Raw genomic sequence first — 17854 nt, 5'->3', positions numbered from 1 at the left:
CTTAAAAATGATTTAGATGGTGAATTTTATGTTGTATGCCTAGGAAGCGTAAAATTGGAACTTCTCATTGAAAGAGATGGGAAGAGCTAATGGCAGCCAGATAGAATTAGAAACACATCTCAAGGCATAGTTTTGTTTTTCATAGATAATCTATTATACTACTCAACCTGGTTTAAACCATATTCATAACAAGTGGCAAAGAACTGTGAAGGTTGCCACATGGGAAATAATTGATACTATTTTATTTCACTTTGGCATAGTGACCTATAGGACATTATTAGGTAACTATTGTGGGGTCCTAAATCCAATAGCAGTTGGTGAACCATGAAGACATACATTGCTCATCATTTAATAAATGCAATTATAAATTGAAATTATGTTTTAGTTAACTTGTTTGATCAAGCCATCAATGACTGTATGAAAATAAAGAGCCATCTTTATTTTATTACGAATGCATTTCTTTAATTGCATTTTCCCCATTGTTTAGGGTATTTTTCTTTTCTTTTTCTATATCCCTTGAATTTTTAGATCATTGGAAAATTTAAGAGCAAACGTTTTGTTGTTGTTGTTCTTTATTAGATATAAAGGGGAAAATAAATAAAGCAGCCCTTCCCCATTCCGTCTCCCACATTTTTGGCATTTGTAAAATTCGAAAAATCACTTTGCTTGAAGTTGCTATTAAATGTAATAGAAGTCAATTTTTTAGAATATTGCTTGCCTAAAATTCCTAGTGATATGATAAAACGTATCACTAATAAGCAATCACTGAGGTTTAAAGGGGAAAAAATCAGCAAACTTTAGTTTTAAAATTATTATTTTTTCACTGCATATCTTATCATTAAAGTTCATCTTTTAATGTTTTATTTATCTTATTCCTCAGTATCATTTTAATTATCTAAAAATATTTTGAAATTTCCTTATTTATTCAGTTCATAATACCTTACATATATTATTTCATTATATTTTTTGTTTTTTCAAATATTAGGAAATATATGAAATATATTGGATTTTTGTTTTTCATATATTAGGAATCTTCTTTCCATTTTCAGGTTGCAAATTATTCAATATTCCAGTCCAATTCACCTATAAGTCTTTAAAATACTGACATTAGGGGCTTATTTCAGTTTAAATAATTTATATAATTGACTGCTGTATATGTAGGCCAACTCAGGACTGTCCTAATTTAAGAGAAGGCTAACTACTTGTGCAGTACTCTAATTTTGTAGATTCTTACAAAGTTGTAAAGAACAAGCCATTATTCAAGATGAAAAAAATAAAAATGCTAATTTTATTTTAAAATGTATATGTATACCTTTATTCTCTTCCTATAATTGACACTGACTCCTACAAGTCTATAATATATCAGTAAAAATATCAGGGTTTTGGGTGGCAGGAAAGGAGAAGGGTATTGATAATATGAGAGGATTATAAATGTTACTATCTTATGCTAAAGCAGAGATAGGTACTTGAATAGAGATAAAAAATGATTCTTACACTGATGTAGAGACAGCTTAATATAAAAATTCAAGTACTGTCCAACTAGAAAGGACCTTAGAGATCAAGGAGTTGATTTTTAAACTCATCTTATTTTTATTTTCTTTATATTTGTTTATGTCCTTTAGTTTCTTGGCTCAGGATTCCTTCTTACATCTCAGACATCCTTTATAGAATAATTTTATTTCTTTCTGAAGTATATAGTTAGGAATTACATTAGTAAGAGTGCTATGGTAATAAATTGTCTCAGTTTCTGTTTCTCTTAAGTGTCTTTCAAGAATGTTAGCTTAGCTGGGCATTTACTTCTAGATTAGCAATTGTTTTTTCCTTAGTATTCTGATGACAGTATTTTACTCTCTTCTGGCTTCTATTTTGATTAGTTTATCATTTCTTTTTATGTGATTTTTTCCCCCTTGCTGTTTTAAAAATGTGTCATTCTGCAGTTTCACATGATATGTGTAGTTGTGAATTGTCTTTTACTTTTAGTGTTTGTAATTCATTGTGATTCCTGAATCCAGTGATTCATGTCTATAATTTTCACCCATTATTTTCAATCTGCACTCTTTCTCATTTTCTCTGTTATTATCTCCTAGAACTCTAATTGGCTAAATGATAGACTTTATCATATTATCCTGCTTTAAAAATTATCATATTTTTCACATTCTTGTCATTCTGTTTTATATTCTATGTAATTCCTTTCAGATCTTTCCCCCAGTTTCTAATTCTTATGTCATTTGTGCAGTCTACTGTTTTACCCATCCATGAAGTATTTAATTTTAAGAATTATGTATATCATTGCGTGTTGTACTTAACATGAGATCTGTAAGCTCTTTGAGGGAAAGAACCATGTCTTACTGAATTTTGTTGCTCCAATAGTAGAAATAATAATGTAAATATTATTTTTTGAGAACTTAATACATGTTTGGCAAACTCAAGAGCTTTATATGTACTAATAAGTCACCTGAGACACAGATAAATTGCAGAAGATGCCTAAAGTCACACAGGTATGAATGAAATGAAACAAAATTTCAATCCAGGTAGTATGTGGCTCCACATACCTCTCGGCATTGATCCAGCACTGCCTTTTGTTGACTTCCTAAATGGGAGCAGCAGCAGAGGGATAGGTCACACGTATAAAACTCGTACCTGAACACGAAACAAGCTCGTGGGGGTGTGGCAGGTGCTTAAGGAATAAGCGGGAATAATGAAGAAAGGCTTATAATAAGACTGGAGACTCGTAGAGCATTTATGAGCTAGCAACATGAGGAGACTAAAGACGGCATGAGGCAAAAGTAAGGAACTGTAGTAGTAGTTAGCATCATTTTCTGAGTACAAAGTTTGGTCAATAGGCAGAACTGAGGCTCTAGAAGGATTTTTAAGAACAAGGTAACAATCAAGTCCAGAATTCAAAACAAATCTAGAGGATCAGGTAGGTGAACAAGGCAGGAACTCAAATGTGAGGTATCACAACCCTTTGAAATACTTTTGACTGATGAAAACTGTTCTTAATTTCTCAAACACTTTTTATTGTTAACCATCAGATGTTAGGCTCTCTAGGAGAGATCATATTCTTTATGTCACAGTGACAGTAAGAAGTACAATGCTGTATGTTGTGATGAAATTAATGCTGAGCCAGAATGAGCTTAGCATCGGAAGGCTTTCTCCCCTGAGCCTTTCAGCCCTGAGCTGGACTCTGGAGGATTTCATGTGAACCAGTGAACTTCCCTGACCTGACTGTACTCCCGGCTGGCCTTTACATGAAGTTCTTACACGATGATTTAGCTTATGCCTTCTTACCCCTATTCCTATGACAGAGGGTTTTACTCTCCAATTCTTATTCTCAGCTCTATTTTTTCTTATATGTGTAAAGACAAAATAACACATTTACTTTACATAAGTAAATGAAACCTAATTGCCACCTCCCCAATTAGATTCTTTAGAAAGGAGCTCAACTGCTTTCATTAAAAAAGCATAGGAAAGGAGACAGAGTGGTTTATTAAGCTACTTTAAAATAAATATATGATTTAATTACTACAGTATATATGACATTTAATTTGTATGACTGGAGGTGCTATAATCTATGTTTTAGAGTAGATACCAGATTTTAAATACCTAATTTCAAACTAATATGCTAGTGAAAATAGATGGGCTCATTTATTTTACGAAAATATAATATTCTAAGTGAAATTCAAAGTTATGCTTGACTTATGATTAGATTTCAGTTCAGCTAGTATTTTATTGAACTCTTATGATAATCTCTGAGCTTATGCTTTCATATCTAATGTCCTATTTAATACAGCATAATACAATTAGAGGTTAAAGCTTTGACCTTTTATATTTGCATAACACCTTAGTTTACATGGTAATGAAAATAAAGGAATGCCTCCAGAATAAATGTGGACATGTATGTTGAATATTAACATAGAATCTAAATGTTAATGTTCAATTTTCTTTATTTCATAATTAAAAATGAAAGGTAATGAGGATATGGGCAAAAAAACTAAGAAGTAAAAACCCTGCATCTATTTGGTAATGACAAAAGGAAACTTTTATAGATTAAATAATGGATTCATATGATGAGTAGTAACATTGAGTCCATGAGTTAATATCAGTTTCTTAATTTCATAATGGAAAATAAAAGGTAATGAGATGAATGAGAAAACCAAGAAGTTAAAATTCTGTCTTTTATTTAATGAAATACATAGTAACAACACATTGTATTAAAGCAGAGTATGTAAATAATGTGGTGAAATAAGTGTGGAAAATACATGGTTTAATGTTAGTGAAATGAATAGCTTAGCTTTCTGTGAAGTATTTTAACATTAATGATAAGTGACAAGTTTGGAGGCTTTGTAAATAATAAACACTTTAAAAACTAGCTCTCAGGTCATGTTTATAAAACACATGTGTCTATGTATTTGTACTACTCTGGTCCTCTCTTTGTCTCTCATTGGCTGAACTCAGTTGGATGCTGGAAAGCAAGGGGTCCTGGCAATGCGACCCATAAAGATACAGAGCGTGGAGGAGGGTGGAGAGTGGATCTGTTATGACTAGTGGAGATTATATAGCACAATGAAGTTTCTGATCCCTAATTCCTAATGAAAACGCAGAAAAAGTGGCTGATTTAAAAAAAAAGTTATGATAAGTACTTCTAGGGAAGAAAATTCTGAATTGAAAATAAACTGCTTTCTTCTCTATTAATACATCCTCAGATGAGATGAGACTTAGCAAAAAGACTGAAAAAGTGAATCTTCTATTTCCTCTTTAGATTCCCTTCTGCTCTTCTGCAAAATTTCATTTTGTCTCAGTATTATTTACATTAGCTAATCAATAGACTACCTTTTGTATGTGAATGGTATACATGCTTTATATAAATACAGAGAAAACTATTTGTATCAGTTGAAAACAGTTCAGGTCGGTCCTTGAAATAAAAATTAAATATTTTATTGTATAGGGGAAAACATCTTATATTCCATATAAAGCTTTCCATTTTGCAATTGTTTTAAGAGACTGCATTGTAAAGTATAGTGGAATAGTCTTCCTTCTGACCTTTGCAGATGAATGAGTGACTTAGTTTTTGTAACTTATCCTAACAACACCCCAGAGGGCAGAGATGCATTCCAATGTGATGTATATTTGAATATGTATTGCACAGAGGATACGTTTGATTTGTAAATGTATCAAGAATAGATTGTAAATAGGCTGAAACTTGCATTTGCCTGGTTCAGTAATATTATATAAGTACTGTATTTTAGTTTTTTCTATGGCTATTACTGCTCAGATCAACAGATTTTTAAAATTTTGCCAAATAGAAGAGCAATGGCCTCTGAATTCTATCTTCATTTTTATTTTTTCTCTCATTCATAGTGTAGGTTTCATTAACTCTGATTTCAAACACTTTGCCCTGACCTTTCTCAGCTCATGTTTTTAGAAAGACAAAGGACTACAAGGTTTAACATGCCCTTCACCTATATACTATGATAGGCTTAGAAATAGGTCTTGGAAGATTCATTCATCTTTAGTCTACCTTTTCATCTCTCCTTTTGTGCTTAGTCTTCATGTTTAAGGCAATTTTTACATAGGTGTTCATAATCATATAAAAGTTGGAAATAATCTGCATTTTACTTCATTCAGTATTTTCTATTTTGTGCATTTCTGCATGATCAAAATGCACTATACCCACCCTTCTCCGCATTATTTTATTGAGAATCAAATCAGTGAGCCTACTGCTTTGAGTGTGTACAGTATGCAGACAATAGAACCTCTGCTCAGCCATTCTGAATAGGTTAAAAAGAAACTGAATGAAAGTTTAATCCACATGAATGTATTTTACAGTTTAGTTTGAATAAAACACATTACACTGAAGCAAAATAATTAGAGTTGTAGTTTACTTAATAATTGCTACTAATTGCTTTCAAGGGATTAGATCCCCAACCCCATTTTTAATGGCAGTGGAATTATGTTACCCTACCATAGCATTAGTGGTGTTAATACTAATGATTTTTATATTTTCCATGTATAGTTCAAAATGTCTTCTTGTTAAGAATTCTTTATCGGAGATAAAAATGCATGTTACTAAATTGAAAAGATAACTTTATTTTCCGTTTTTCATCTCACTAACAAATGATGCCAACTGGATTGTTTGCCTTTGATTTCATGGAAAATTGAATGCTATTTCTCCTCTAAATATTAATTTTATTAATACTATTTTATTAATTTTATTCTTCTCCTTAAATTAACACTTAGTAATCAAATAGAATAGCTATATACAAGTAAGCTTAAGTGACTAAATTAACCCCCTAAAATATTAGATCAGATTAAAAGTTTATTTTCTGTTGTCTATGTCTATGAGTTTTTGTTTGTTTGTTTGACTTATTTGTTCATTTGTTGCTTTCAGTTTTATATCCCACATTTGAGAGGAATCATTTGGTTCTTGACTTTTTCTGTCTAACTTATTTCACTTAGCATGATATTATCCAGGTCTCCATCCATATTGTAGCAATGGCAGTATTTCATAGACACAGACAACATATGGTGGTTACCAGAGGAAAAGGGGTCGGTGGAGAGGCTACTAAAAGCTAAAGGTCAAATATATGGTGTCAGAAGGAGATTTGACTTTGGGTGGTAAACACACAATGCAATGTACAGATGATGTATCATAGAATTCTACTCGTGAAACCTATATAATTTTATTAACCAACATCGCCACAATAAATTTAATTTAAAAAATGTTGGAAACAAAAACCAGAAGAAAATACTCTGAGCTTTTAACCTTAAAAATACCTTTATTAATTTTAATCATGTTGTTATTTCTTTAACAGACATATTTTGTAAATAAGTGATTTTTTATCTCTGAAAAAAGTTTATTTTCTGAAATTCAGAGAATATATGTACTTCCATTTAGTGTTCTTGTTTCCCCCCTCTACAGAGAAATGATGAAGAGGCCGTTGTGGATAGGGGTGGAACTCGTTCTATTCTCAAAACACACTTTGAGAAGGAAGATTTAGAAGGTAAGACATTTTTCCCTGCTTGGAATAGCTATTCCTATCTTTGTTTCAAAGAGAAATATGAAATATGCCTCAATGTGGAGAACTGCATAAACTGATATCAGAGTCGTGGTGGTGGGCAGTGGATATGATTGTTTTGGTGCAGCAGGAATGCCAATAGGCAGACCTGAAAACAAGAACATGCATCCAGCAAAATTTACTGAACCTCTGCTATGTTCCAGGGACTGTGTTTTGTGTCAGTCTTTCAATATTCCTTGTTTCAGTCGAACAAGGGGAATGAAAAGAAAAGAGATGATTACCTGGCCACTATCAACAGCTTGGTGTATTAGCTGCCATATTCACATGTATTATGCATTCTGATGAGTGATATGTCAAATTTTCTCCCTCTAAATCTATGTAGTCTTTTGTTTTACATATATCATGTATCATTTTTCTCTTCTCCTCTTATTACATAAAATCAAGAATATGCAATTTTATTAGCTTCTGTTCACTTCCTATTTTTCTACATTATGTAGTCAGAAAATTCTTTGTCTTAGGGGTGTCTCTTCTCACTCCTTCCTTTCTATACCTATTGCCTCTGTTCTAATTCTTTCCCTTTCTGTATCCCGTGTACTATGTCTTTCCCACAGTCCACTCTCTTTAGTGTTGCTAGTGTTCTTCCTAAGCGTACTTCTGCTTCTAATGGTAAAGTGTGGTTAGCAGCATTGAATCGCTATAGTTAGACCACTTCAGGATCCCGAGTAGAACAAAAATTGTTGAGGTTAACTGATTTTCATTTTTGGTCTCCCACATCCTTGTGGAATTAGTATTATTTAAAGTATAAGATTACAAAAGGACTAATGCATTAATACCCTTGAAATTCTTTCTTGTACTTCCCCTGTAGTACTTGTGTAGTGGATACAGGGGACAGATAAAATGCACAATGCTCAGTAAAATTTGAATTTTACATAAACAATAAATAACCTTTTAGTATAGGTATGCCAGGTAATATTTTTATTTGTCTTTTTAAAATTTCTAAATTTGGCAACCCTAGTAGTGGATGTTATGATGAATCACCAATATCCCTTCTTAAGGATTGAGGCCCTTATTTCCCCAGTTGCCATGGATGTGTCCTGCTGTTGGTTCACACCTAAATTATTCCCCAGAAACTACCTTTACTGAAGGGAGCTGCCCCTTGCCTATGGGCAAATTCAATTCATGGGCAGTGAAGGAGTTTAAAGCTTCCCCCCACTCCCACCCCCTGCCTCAGTTTTGTATAACTTTAAAGGGTTGTCTCAGCTTCAGAGCCTCCTGTGGAATCAACTGAGGCCTCTATTGCCTCAGTTGCCTAATTTGTCTTCTTTCACCACCCAATGCTGCTGCCCATATTTCCTCACAGATGTTATTGCTGACAGCTCTCTTCAACAAACCCTTTGAACACTCCTCAGAGTCTGTTTCTTGAGGAAGCTGACCCACTTATTGATCATTTCCTTGGCCCCTCAACAGTACTAATAGACATATTTGGTAACTGGCAAGAACCTTCACATTGGTTCCTTAGCCTGGGGGATTGAGAACTATTGTTAGTGAGTGAAAAGGCTCTGAAACTCCTTGCCTTGGCCAGGATAGTAAATGAAATTCAGTATTTCATCTGATGGGAAATGGCAGAGATTAGTGTCATTTTTATTTATTTTATTTTAAAATTTATTTTCTTTTATTTCTTTTATATTGTTGACACTATTACAGATATCCCCCTGCCCCTGCCATTCTTGCCCACCATTTTAAAGACCTAAAGTGTGTACTAGTTTGGCCACCACAGAAACTTGTCAAATCCTAGAGGAGTTAGTGGACAATTGCAGAATCAGCCAAGTGGTAGCATCAATTGCAGTTGCTGTATCCAATGTAGAATCTTAGAGCAGGTGAACAGGGCCTCAGGTACAGGGTATGCAGCTGTTGATCTGGCAATTGCATTTTTTATTACTGTCAAGAAGGAGCACCAGAAATAAACATTCCCTTTGGGAAGTACAACAATATATATTTATCGTTTTGCTCCAGGGTTGTGTTAACTTTTCTTCCTTGTGTCATAATGGAGTCCAAAGGGATTTGGACTGAGTGGATGTTCTGCAGAACATCACATTGGTTCACTATATTGATTAAATGAACAAGAAGTGGTAAGTGTGTTGGAGGACTTGATAGGAGGGGAGCATCTCAGAGTCTGTTTTCCAGCAAATCGGATTAAAGGGTGAAAGAGTGTGCAGCACTGTACTGAACCTGAAACTTCAGCGTGGGTAGGTGGTTAGATGGGGTCAGTTTCCACATGGGCCCAATAAAAATAACCAAGTGTTCTTTTCCTTACTCTTACTTGCCGCAGTCCTCCCTCTTCATTGTTCATCCTGGTCCAGCTTTTCTCAGAAGGATACCTGTACTTAAAATTAATGAATGTTTTACTTCAGATGTGACCATTGTTGAATCTTCTGCAGGCATACAAGTAAATTAATGACAAGTCACTAAAAATAGTAGGTCCTATTAATAATTAGATGATAGTAAAGAGAAGAAAGTTAAATAGCTAAACACATGCTATTATTTTAGCCACTTTGACTGAACTGACACATTTCTAGTCAAGGCGATACTGACAAACAACTGGATTGTTTTTTTTGAAATTAAAAAAAATATTTTTTTTATTGTGGTAAAAAATGCATAACATAAAATTGACCAGCTTAACCATTTCTAAGTTTGTAGTTCAGTAGTATTAAGTATATTCATATTGCTGTGTAACTAATCTTCAGAACTTTTTCATCTTGGAACACTGAACCTCTCTACACATTAAACACAACTCTCCGTTTCCCCCTCCCTCTACCCCTTTGCAACCACTGTTCTACTTTCTGTTTCTATGAATCTGACAGCTCTACATGCCTCATATGAGTGAATCATGCAGTATTTGCCCTTTCGTGACTGGCTTATTTTACTTAGCATAATGTCCTCAAAGTTAATCTGTGTTGTAGCATGTGTTAGAATTTCTTTCCTTTTTAAGGCTGAATAATATTCTATTGTATGTAAATACTACATTTTGTTTACTCATCTCTTGATGGCCACGGCTGCTTCCATCTTGGCAATTGTGAATAGTGCTGTGTTTACCATGGGTGTGCAAATGTCTCTTAGAGATTGTGCTTTCACGTCTTTTGAATAAATACCAATGAGTGGGATAGCTGGACCACAGGGTAGTTCTATTTTTTATTTTTAGAGAAAGTGACATACTGTTTTCCACAGCAGATAAACAATTTTACATTTCTACCAACAGTGCGCAAGGATTCCAATATCTTCACATCCTCATTAACAATTGTGATTTTCTGGTGGTGTTTTTTTAAATAGTAGCCATCCTAATGGTTATGAGGTGATATTTCATTGTGGTTCTTATTTGCATTTTCCTAATAATTAGTGATGTTGAGCATCTTCTCATATGCTTATTGGCACTTGTGTATCATTGGAGAAATCTCTGCTCAAGTCCTCTGCTCATTGTTTAATTTTTAATTTTTATTGTTGTTGTTGAGTTGTAGGAGTTTTTAAAAATATATTCTAGATATTAACCTCTTGTCAGACATATAATTTGCAAATATTTTCTCCCATTCTGTAGATTGCTTTTTTACTATGTTGATTGTGCCTGTTGATACACAGAAATTTTACTTTTGATGTAGTGCAGTTTGTCTGGTTTTACTTTTGTTGCCTGTGCTTTTTGTGTCATATTTAAGAAATATTTGCCAAATCCAATGTAATAAAGATTTCCCCAATGTTTCCTTCTAATTTATAGTTTTGGGTCTTAATATTCAGGTCTTTGATAAATTTTGAATTAATTTCTCTATGTGGTGTAGAATGCCTACGTTTTTATTCTTCGTGTTTTTTTGTTGCCTAACATAACACCTATTTTAGCTCACGTTCCTCCCCACAGGTTAATTCCCACCCCAAATCATTGATATATAAAGAACATATTTAGTGACTATTATTTTTCCTTTTTAGCAAGTATTTCTAACATAATACCTGCTATTTTTCTACAGTCTGAGAACATGGAAAAGGTAGTAAAACCTCAGTAAAATTATTGAAGACTTTCTGTTCAAACCTTTTAGGTCATCCCATACCAAATTGGTGCCTTCTCATCTCCTCCATGTATTAGTGATTTTCCTCTAATCCTAGAAATAGAATGCCAATTCTGCCCATACATTGGCATCACCTGACCCCTTGGAGTTTACTTCTCTTCTTGATTTTCTTACTTGATTTTATTCTTGTTGAGGGACAAATCTTCACCCTACACATATTTATATTCTCCCATGATATCCAGCACTTTTTCTTAAACTAGATAGGTGCTAAAAATGTATTGTATTGAATTGCATTTATATATAATTCAATAATATGTCACTAATCATGTAAGAAATTAAATTTATATAATGTAATTAGGTGCATAATTAACACTCATCAAATATTTAATTACCTTTCAAACATTTAACATGTAAATACAGTAGTTTCTAATTATGTTTCACTGTATTAAGTTAAATCTGGTTACATTTTATCCAGTTACTGAAGAATTCATAAATGTAAAACTTTAACAGAAAAGTTAAACTAATCTTTAAATCTGGCCTACAAATTAAATAAAAGTGATAGTTTCTTTATTATATGTTGCTTTTAGCTGATATTAAATACTTTAAAGTCAAGGGTGAAATAGAGAAAATTATACCCCATTCTTGATATTCTTTTGCTCATTTTATTTGAGGGGAAAAAAGTTGGTCAACTAGTTTATTTCCTTTGGGGACAACTTAATGTATAATGAACTGAAAGTCCAGAGATAATGTAATTAAAGCACTACCACTAAGCTATCATCAATGTAATTCTGACTTATCAATGGTAACACCCTCCCACTTTCTCCATTTCAGCCAGTGCATTCCTGAGCTCTTATGAGAACTAAAATGGTTTTCTTACCATAATTATTGTAATGTCCTAAGTGTTTTTACTAAAAAGACAAAGATGAAAAGTGCTGATCCTATAATTATAATACAGTATTTTGCAACCAAAGTAATAAATAATTTGGGGGGAAAAAAGAAAAGAAAAAGCAAAAAATTAGGTCTTGACTTTTTCTTTCTAATCTTTTCTCTCTCAAAGTTGCCACTAGAAGGAAAAAGTGGAATTTGCTGAGACCAACCAAACATGGCTTCACAGAGCAGAGTGGGCTTTAAAGGATGAATAGGAGTTCTGAAGGCAAAGAAGAAAGGATCAGTTATATTCAGGGAATGGCAAATATGGTGTGGCTAATGCCTTGGGATAGTGTGCATGGGGGTAAACAATGACTAGAGATGAAGTTTAAATATTTGCCTGAGGTAGATCAAATAGTGGAGAATGAATTAATGCTTGAATTTACTCAATGAGGTAACTACTGTTATGATCTCCATTTTACAAATGAAGAAGCTAAAACACAAAAGATTGACTTGCCCAGTCCACATTACTACTAGCAAGGCATAGAGCAGGGATTCAAATTCACCTTGTTTTTCAGATGACTGAATGCGGCAAGATAACTTTAATTGGAAGACTGGAGCACGTACTCACTTGATCATGACTATTTAAAAAAGTTGGTACTGTCGTACTATGAAGCAATAAGGAATTTGATAATTCATACCCATGCCACAATAATTATCCAAATGATTTTGCAAACATTTGAAGGGTTTTATAATTATTAATTTCCCATTAGACAGATTCATTCGCATAAATAGGAAAGATTCCCCTCTTCCACTGGAGACTATTTTATTATATCCTCATGTTCCCTTATTTTAAATTCCTGTCTCTGCTATACCACAAAATAAATAATCTTATTGCTTCTTTATTCCAAATCTCTTTCCTTTGAAAAAGAAAGAACCATTTTTCCTGCTCTTATTGGTTAACTTTTGTGCAATTTAGTGTTGACAACAGGATCAAAGTCAACTGATGGGGCAATTCTAAGTCGTATTTGGTCCACTGTAATAATTAGTAGAGTTAATTAATTATACAGAATCTACTTGAAATTGTACATTTTGCATGCCAAACACTTTGGATATTTGAGGATGGGAATTAGGCAGATAGACTAATACTGAGGATTTCAGAAAAAACATAGCCAATAGTAAATTTCATTCCCTAATTGAGCTATCTTTGCCACCTGTGTACATTGTATAATGAACTGTTCTATTTTTTCATGGGTATCCTAAGAACCAAGTGAGAGAATATTCTCTTAAAGTCTTTAATCATGGAATTTGCTTTTATTCCTAAAATTAACTCTTAGGTGAGTTATACATCATTTCCATGTTTTTTCATATTAATTGTTTCACATAATTTTTGTATGTGACCCACGTCGGTTTTTCTGACACATTATTCATGATATTCAGCTTATTTGAACTGAGTGGCAACTTGATATTTAGAGTCTGCTTTTACAGTATATTGTAATTCTAAGTAAATTTGAAAGTTCTGAATTATTTTTCTAAATTTGCACATGGTTTCTTAGATGTTTTTGCATGAGGATAGTAACATATATTCTAATGTATATATGTGGCTAGGAAGTCCTACAAATTGATACTTTCATAACTTGGGGGTCCTGGTTATACATTTTGCATCCCCACCTGAGCATGTCAGCTTTTAGGCAGCCAATTTTAGAATAAGAGCCTATATTGTAAATCTGTCTCCATGATTCCTTATGAGTCAGGCTCTGTTTAATACTATTCTCTACGTGTCAAAGACACAGTACAGTATTTGGGGTATTTGCTATTTATGTGACTTAAGGACATACCTTCTGTGAATGAGGATAACTGTGTTTGTGTATATATGTACATGTAACATTTTCAATCAGTTACTATTTCAGAGATATAATAGGTGAAAAATTCTTTTTCATTACATTAAATATAATCCTATAAATATTAAAAGGGAATTTTACAGCAAATAAATTATTTCTTTATTCCTTAAATATTTTTACTGAAAATATATTTAATACTTTGAAGATAAACCACAAGTTACCAAGCTTCTTAATACAGGGTGGAGCAAAAGTAGACTTAAAGTTGTTCATATGGAAAATAATACAATAATTAATAAATAATAATACAAGAATAAACTCTATGTTTCACATACTCACAACTGTAAGCCTACTTTGCCACACCCTGTATTTATTCTATAGGATTATGGTAACACTATACTTTTGTTTTGAGTTTTCCAAATGTCTGAGACTTATAGGTTCATTATTTAGTTATATAGTTTAATAGTGTGGGAGTGGTCCTATGAAGGTGACATTGTGAAGGAGATAACTTAATCTACTTCATGATTAATTTCTTAAATCTCTATTTCAGTTGCTAATTTTTCCCACTAGGGTGCTCCTAATTTAAAGCTCCTTGGCTGCATGTAATCATAGGCTCCACAGGTTATCTCCTTTCTACAGGATCTTCTCGCAGTATAAGCAGGAGTAGACTACCAATCAGTTAGGACTTTGCTCGTGAAGTCATCATCATTCACCAATGTGAATTAAGTGCTGATGGGATACAAGCACCAAGCCAGGTTTCTGTTTCATGCTGTCCATTCTCCAAGGAGGTTTAGATACCAGTGCTGTCAATAGGGCACTTGAGTCTCCCTTGGAAAAAAATTACAGTGGCCACTTTGTGCATAAGTGTTTACACTTAAAGTTATCAATGGATATTAATGCTGATAATCATAAATATGTATTAAATAATCAAAAGAGGCCATGTTCTTGATTTTTTAAATAACATACGTATAATTTTTTGCAGTATAGGTACCACTGGAACCTTAATAGAATTGATTCCATTTTGGGTACAAGTATTCTAAGATTACTTTTTAAATGCTCGAGTGCTCTCTTTTACATTTTCTCTCAGTGACGTTGTGTACTCCCCCTTCTGCCTTCTCTCTATCCTGACTACATAGTCATTCCTACTGCCTTTAGTGTGCCAGAACTTCTAACAGCACAATGAAAAAAAAAAGATTTTACTTCCTTCCTTTCTCTATCATTTCTACCACTTAATGAGCTTCAGGTGGGAAGATAATAAAGGAAACCAAAATGATTGAAATCATAATTAGGAAAAAGTAAAATTTTAACTTTCTGCTGATAAATTAAGCTTTTGTTTTGTCCCTGTGGCAGGAAGCTTATGAATATTCTTCTTGACTTCTCTAAAAACTGCTTTTAAATTACCTTAGGAGCATTTGTAATGAAACTATTACAGTCTTATTAGCAAAAGATTTCTAATTTCTACCTAAAGTATTTATAATTATACCTATTTTTCTCTGTGCATAGCTCAGTTTTTTTCTTATAATGACAAATTGCCATGATTTATTTAGATGATAGTATAGCAGGAAAGCATTTTATGACATCTCGGTGATTAATACAAAACTATAGTGTCAGCAATGCAGTTAATAACAATATTGATCATGAAAATGAAAGTCATGTTTGGTAAGTTGAGATACTGACTGTTTGTAGAAATGACTTTTCTCCTGCTATCTCACTTTAATTTTCTCTTAAGGTTGATTAATCTGCATTCTATTTAATTATTAAAAAAGCACACTTGCCCTGGCTGGTATGGCTCAGTTGGTTGGGCATCGTCCTGGGCACCAGAGCATCACCTGTTCAATTCCTGGTTAGGGCACATGCCCAGGTTTTGATCCCTCATAAGGAGTGTGCAGAAGGCAGCCCACCCATATTTCTCTGTTACATCAATGTTTCTTGCTCTATCTCCCCTCCCTCCCTCTCTCTAAAATCAATTTAAAAACATAAAAAAGCACTCTTAATTGCCAACTACAGTGGTTCTCTCTTATCAGCCTCTTTGAGTTCTCTATTGCTTTTGTTTTATTAAATTTTTATTATTTTTATTGAGTTTATTGGGGTCTCATTGGTTAATAAAATGATACAGATTTCAGGTGTACAGTTCTATAATACACCATCTGTATATTGTATGGTGTGTGTTCACCACCCCAAGTGATGTCCTTCCATCACCATTTGTCCTTCCCAGTCCCTCTCATACCTCCCCCATCCCCGTTCCCCTCTGGTAATCTCCATGCTGTTGTCTGTGTTATGAGGTTTTTGGGTTTGTTTTGCTTAATCCTTTTACCTTTTTCACCCAGCCCTTCAACCCCCCTTCGCTCTGACAGCTGTCAGTTTATTCTCTATTTATGAGTCTGTTTCTATTTTGTTCATTAGCTTCCACATATGAGTGAAATCATACGGTACTTGTCTTTCTCTGATTTGTTTCACTTAGCATAATGCTCTATTGCTTTTAAAACTTTCGACTAAGCCTTTGTTTTTAGATCTCTCTTCTTTCAACTCTCTTCCCTTGGATTCTTCTCTTCTCAATCATGTTCCTTGGTATTTTTAAACTTTATCCACTGGCCCCTCTTACTCTGTCTGACATTTCTATATTTTTCCCCCAAATTAAAATAGTTTTATTGTTTTAAAAGTTATTAAAATAGTATAAATTCAGTTAGAAAAATCCAAGAAATATAAAAATGTGTAAGGAGGCAAACAAAACAAAACGACCCCAAATCCCTCCACCTGGAAATGAAAATATTAATATTCTGAACACAATAACATAATTAATACAAATGAAATAATTTAATTATATGCATTTTAACAGACGTGTAATGATAACTAAATTACATGTAAATGGAATTATAGTTCATTTTTATCTTTTAACCTATTCTATTTTCATTAAAAGAATTCAACACTTTTTCATGTTAATATAGATATTATTCATTTTGATTGCACTTAGTACTTCATTGCATGGTTGTATGATGCTTTATTTAACCAATCCCCTATCAATGGACATTTTGACCATTTCTCATTTATTTCTTTTAAACAAAGCTGCTGTGAACAAGACTGTATATGTATCTCTGTGTACTTGGCTTTCCTGATAAAATTCTCAGAAGGAGAATCACTGGGTCAAAAGATTATAAAGTTAACACTTTGATCCATGTTTTTGCATTGTCTTCCAGAATTACTGTACTCAAGTATACTCCCATTAACATAATGTGGGAGGTTCCATCTATTTCTTCAAACCTTTGACAAGTCTGAATATCTTTTAAATGTTGGTTTCTCTCCACATGTGTCCTTGATTTTTTCCTTGCTCTTCACACTCTTCCTGGTTGACTCTCTTCCTAGAAAGTTTCTTCCACCTATGAGTAGTACAGGAGTCCACATGGACTCCAGGTATGTCCCTTTGTCATCTCCCGGCTGCTGTCCTTGGGGAATGGGCCAGACTCTCTCCCAGCAGTGGTATTTCCTCCAGATGGGATGGGCCTGGGGGAATGTTATCCGTTCCTGCTTGTCTTCATTTAGGGCACCACACTCCTTCAGAAATGGTTTAGTGACTCTAAGTCTCAAAGCAATTTTAGCACTTTCAAGATATCTGTTTTCTGTATAGAGTCGCCACAGTCATGTGGCCTTTGTTTAGTATTGATTACAAATACAGCCCTAGGGTCAAGTGACTATGACCAGCACTGGTGTTTGCCTTTCTTTCTTTCAGCAAAACACCAGTGCAGTAGTCTAATAGTATCTCTTTGCTTTACACACACACACAGTCACTCACACCCTCTTGGTCTCTTTTCTTTCTTTCGCTTTCTCTCAGTAGAGAATTTGTGTTGGACTTAGAATTCTTTGATATGTTATGATAAATGATGCCTTGTTGTGTTTTCTGACTGTTAGAGTCTCCATGGAATCAAAGATCACATGCTTGTTCAGCTTAATGTACTCGACCTTTTCCCGTGATTGACACATCTAAATAAAATGGCTGTAGCAACTCACTAATTATGCAGCAGCTGTGTCGTATTAGTTGCATGGAAAAAACAGACAGTTCTCTTCAAGAGTAGATAGCTTGACTCCTGCC

The 17854-nt window shown here is 33.6% G+C and overlaps 1 protein-coding gene across 2 annotated transcripts in view; it reads left to right on the top strand.

Moving 5' to 3' along the window:
• The window catches only part of SLC4A10 (solute carrier family 4 member 10), a 142112-nt gene that overhangs the window by 10884 nt on the left and 113374 nt on the right, over window positions 1–17854 (top strand). For both annotated transcript variants that reach the window (XM_087819813.1, XM_016196641.2), the window contains exon 2: window positions 6923–7004. In XM_087819813.1, coding sequence (XP_087675939.1) covers window positions 6923–7004 — 82 coding nt within the window. The remainder of the gene's footprint in view (window positions 1–6922; window positions 7005–17854) is intronic.

The sequence above is a fragment of the Miniopterus natalensis genome, chromosome 8, assembly GCF_054644295.1.
Source record: "Miniopterus natalensis isolate mMinNat1 chromosome 8, mMinNat1.hap1, whole genome shotgun sequence".
NCBI lineage: Eukaryota > Metazoa > Chordata > Mammalia > Chiroptera > Miniopteridae > Miniopterus > Miniopterus natalensis.
This window is presented reverse-complemented; position numbering and strand designations above follow the sequence as displayed.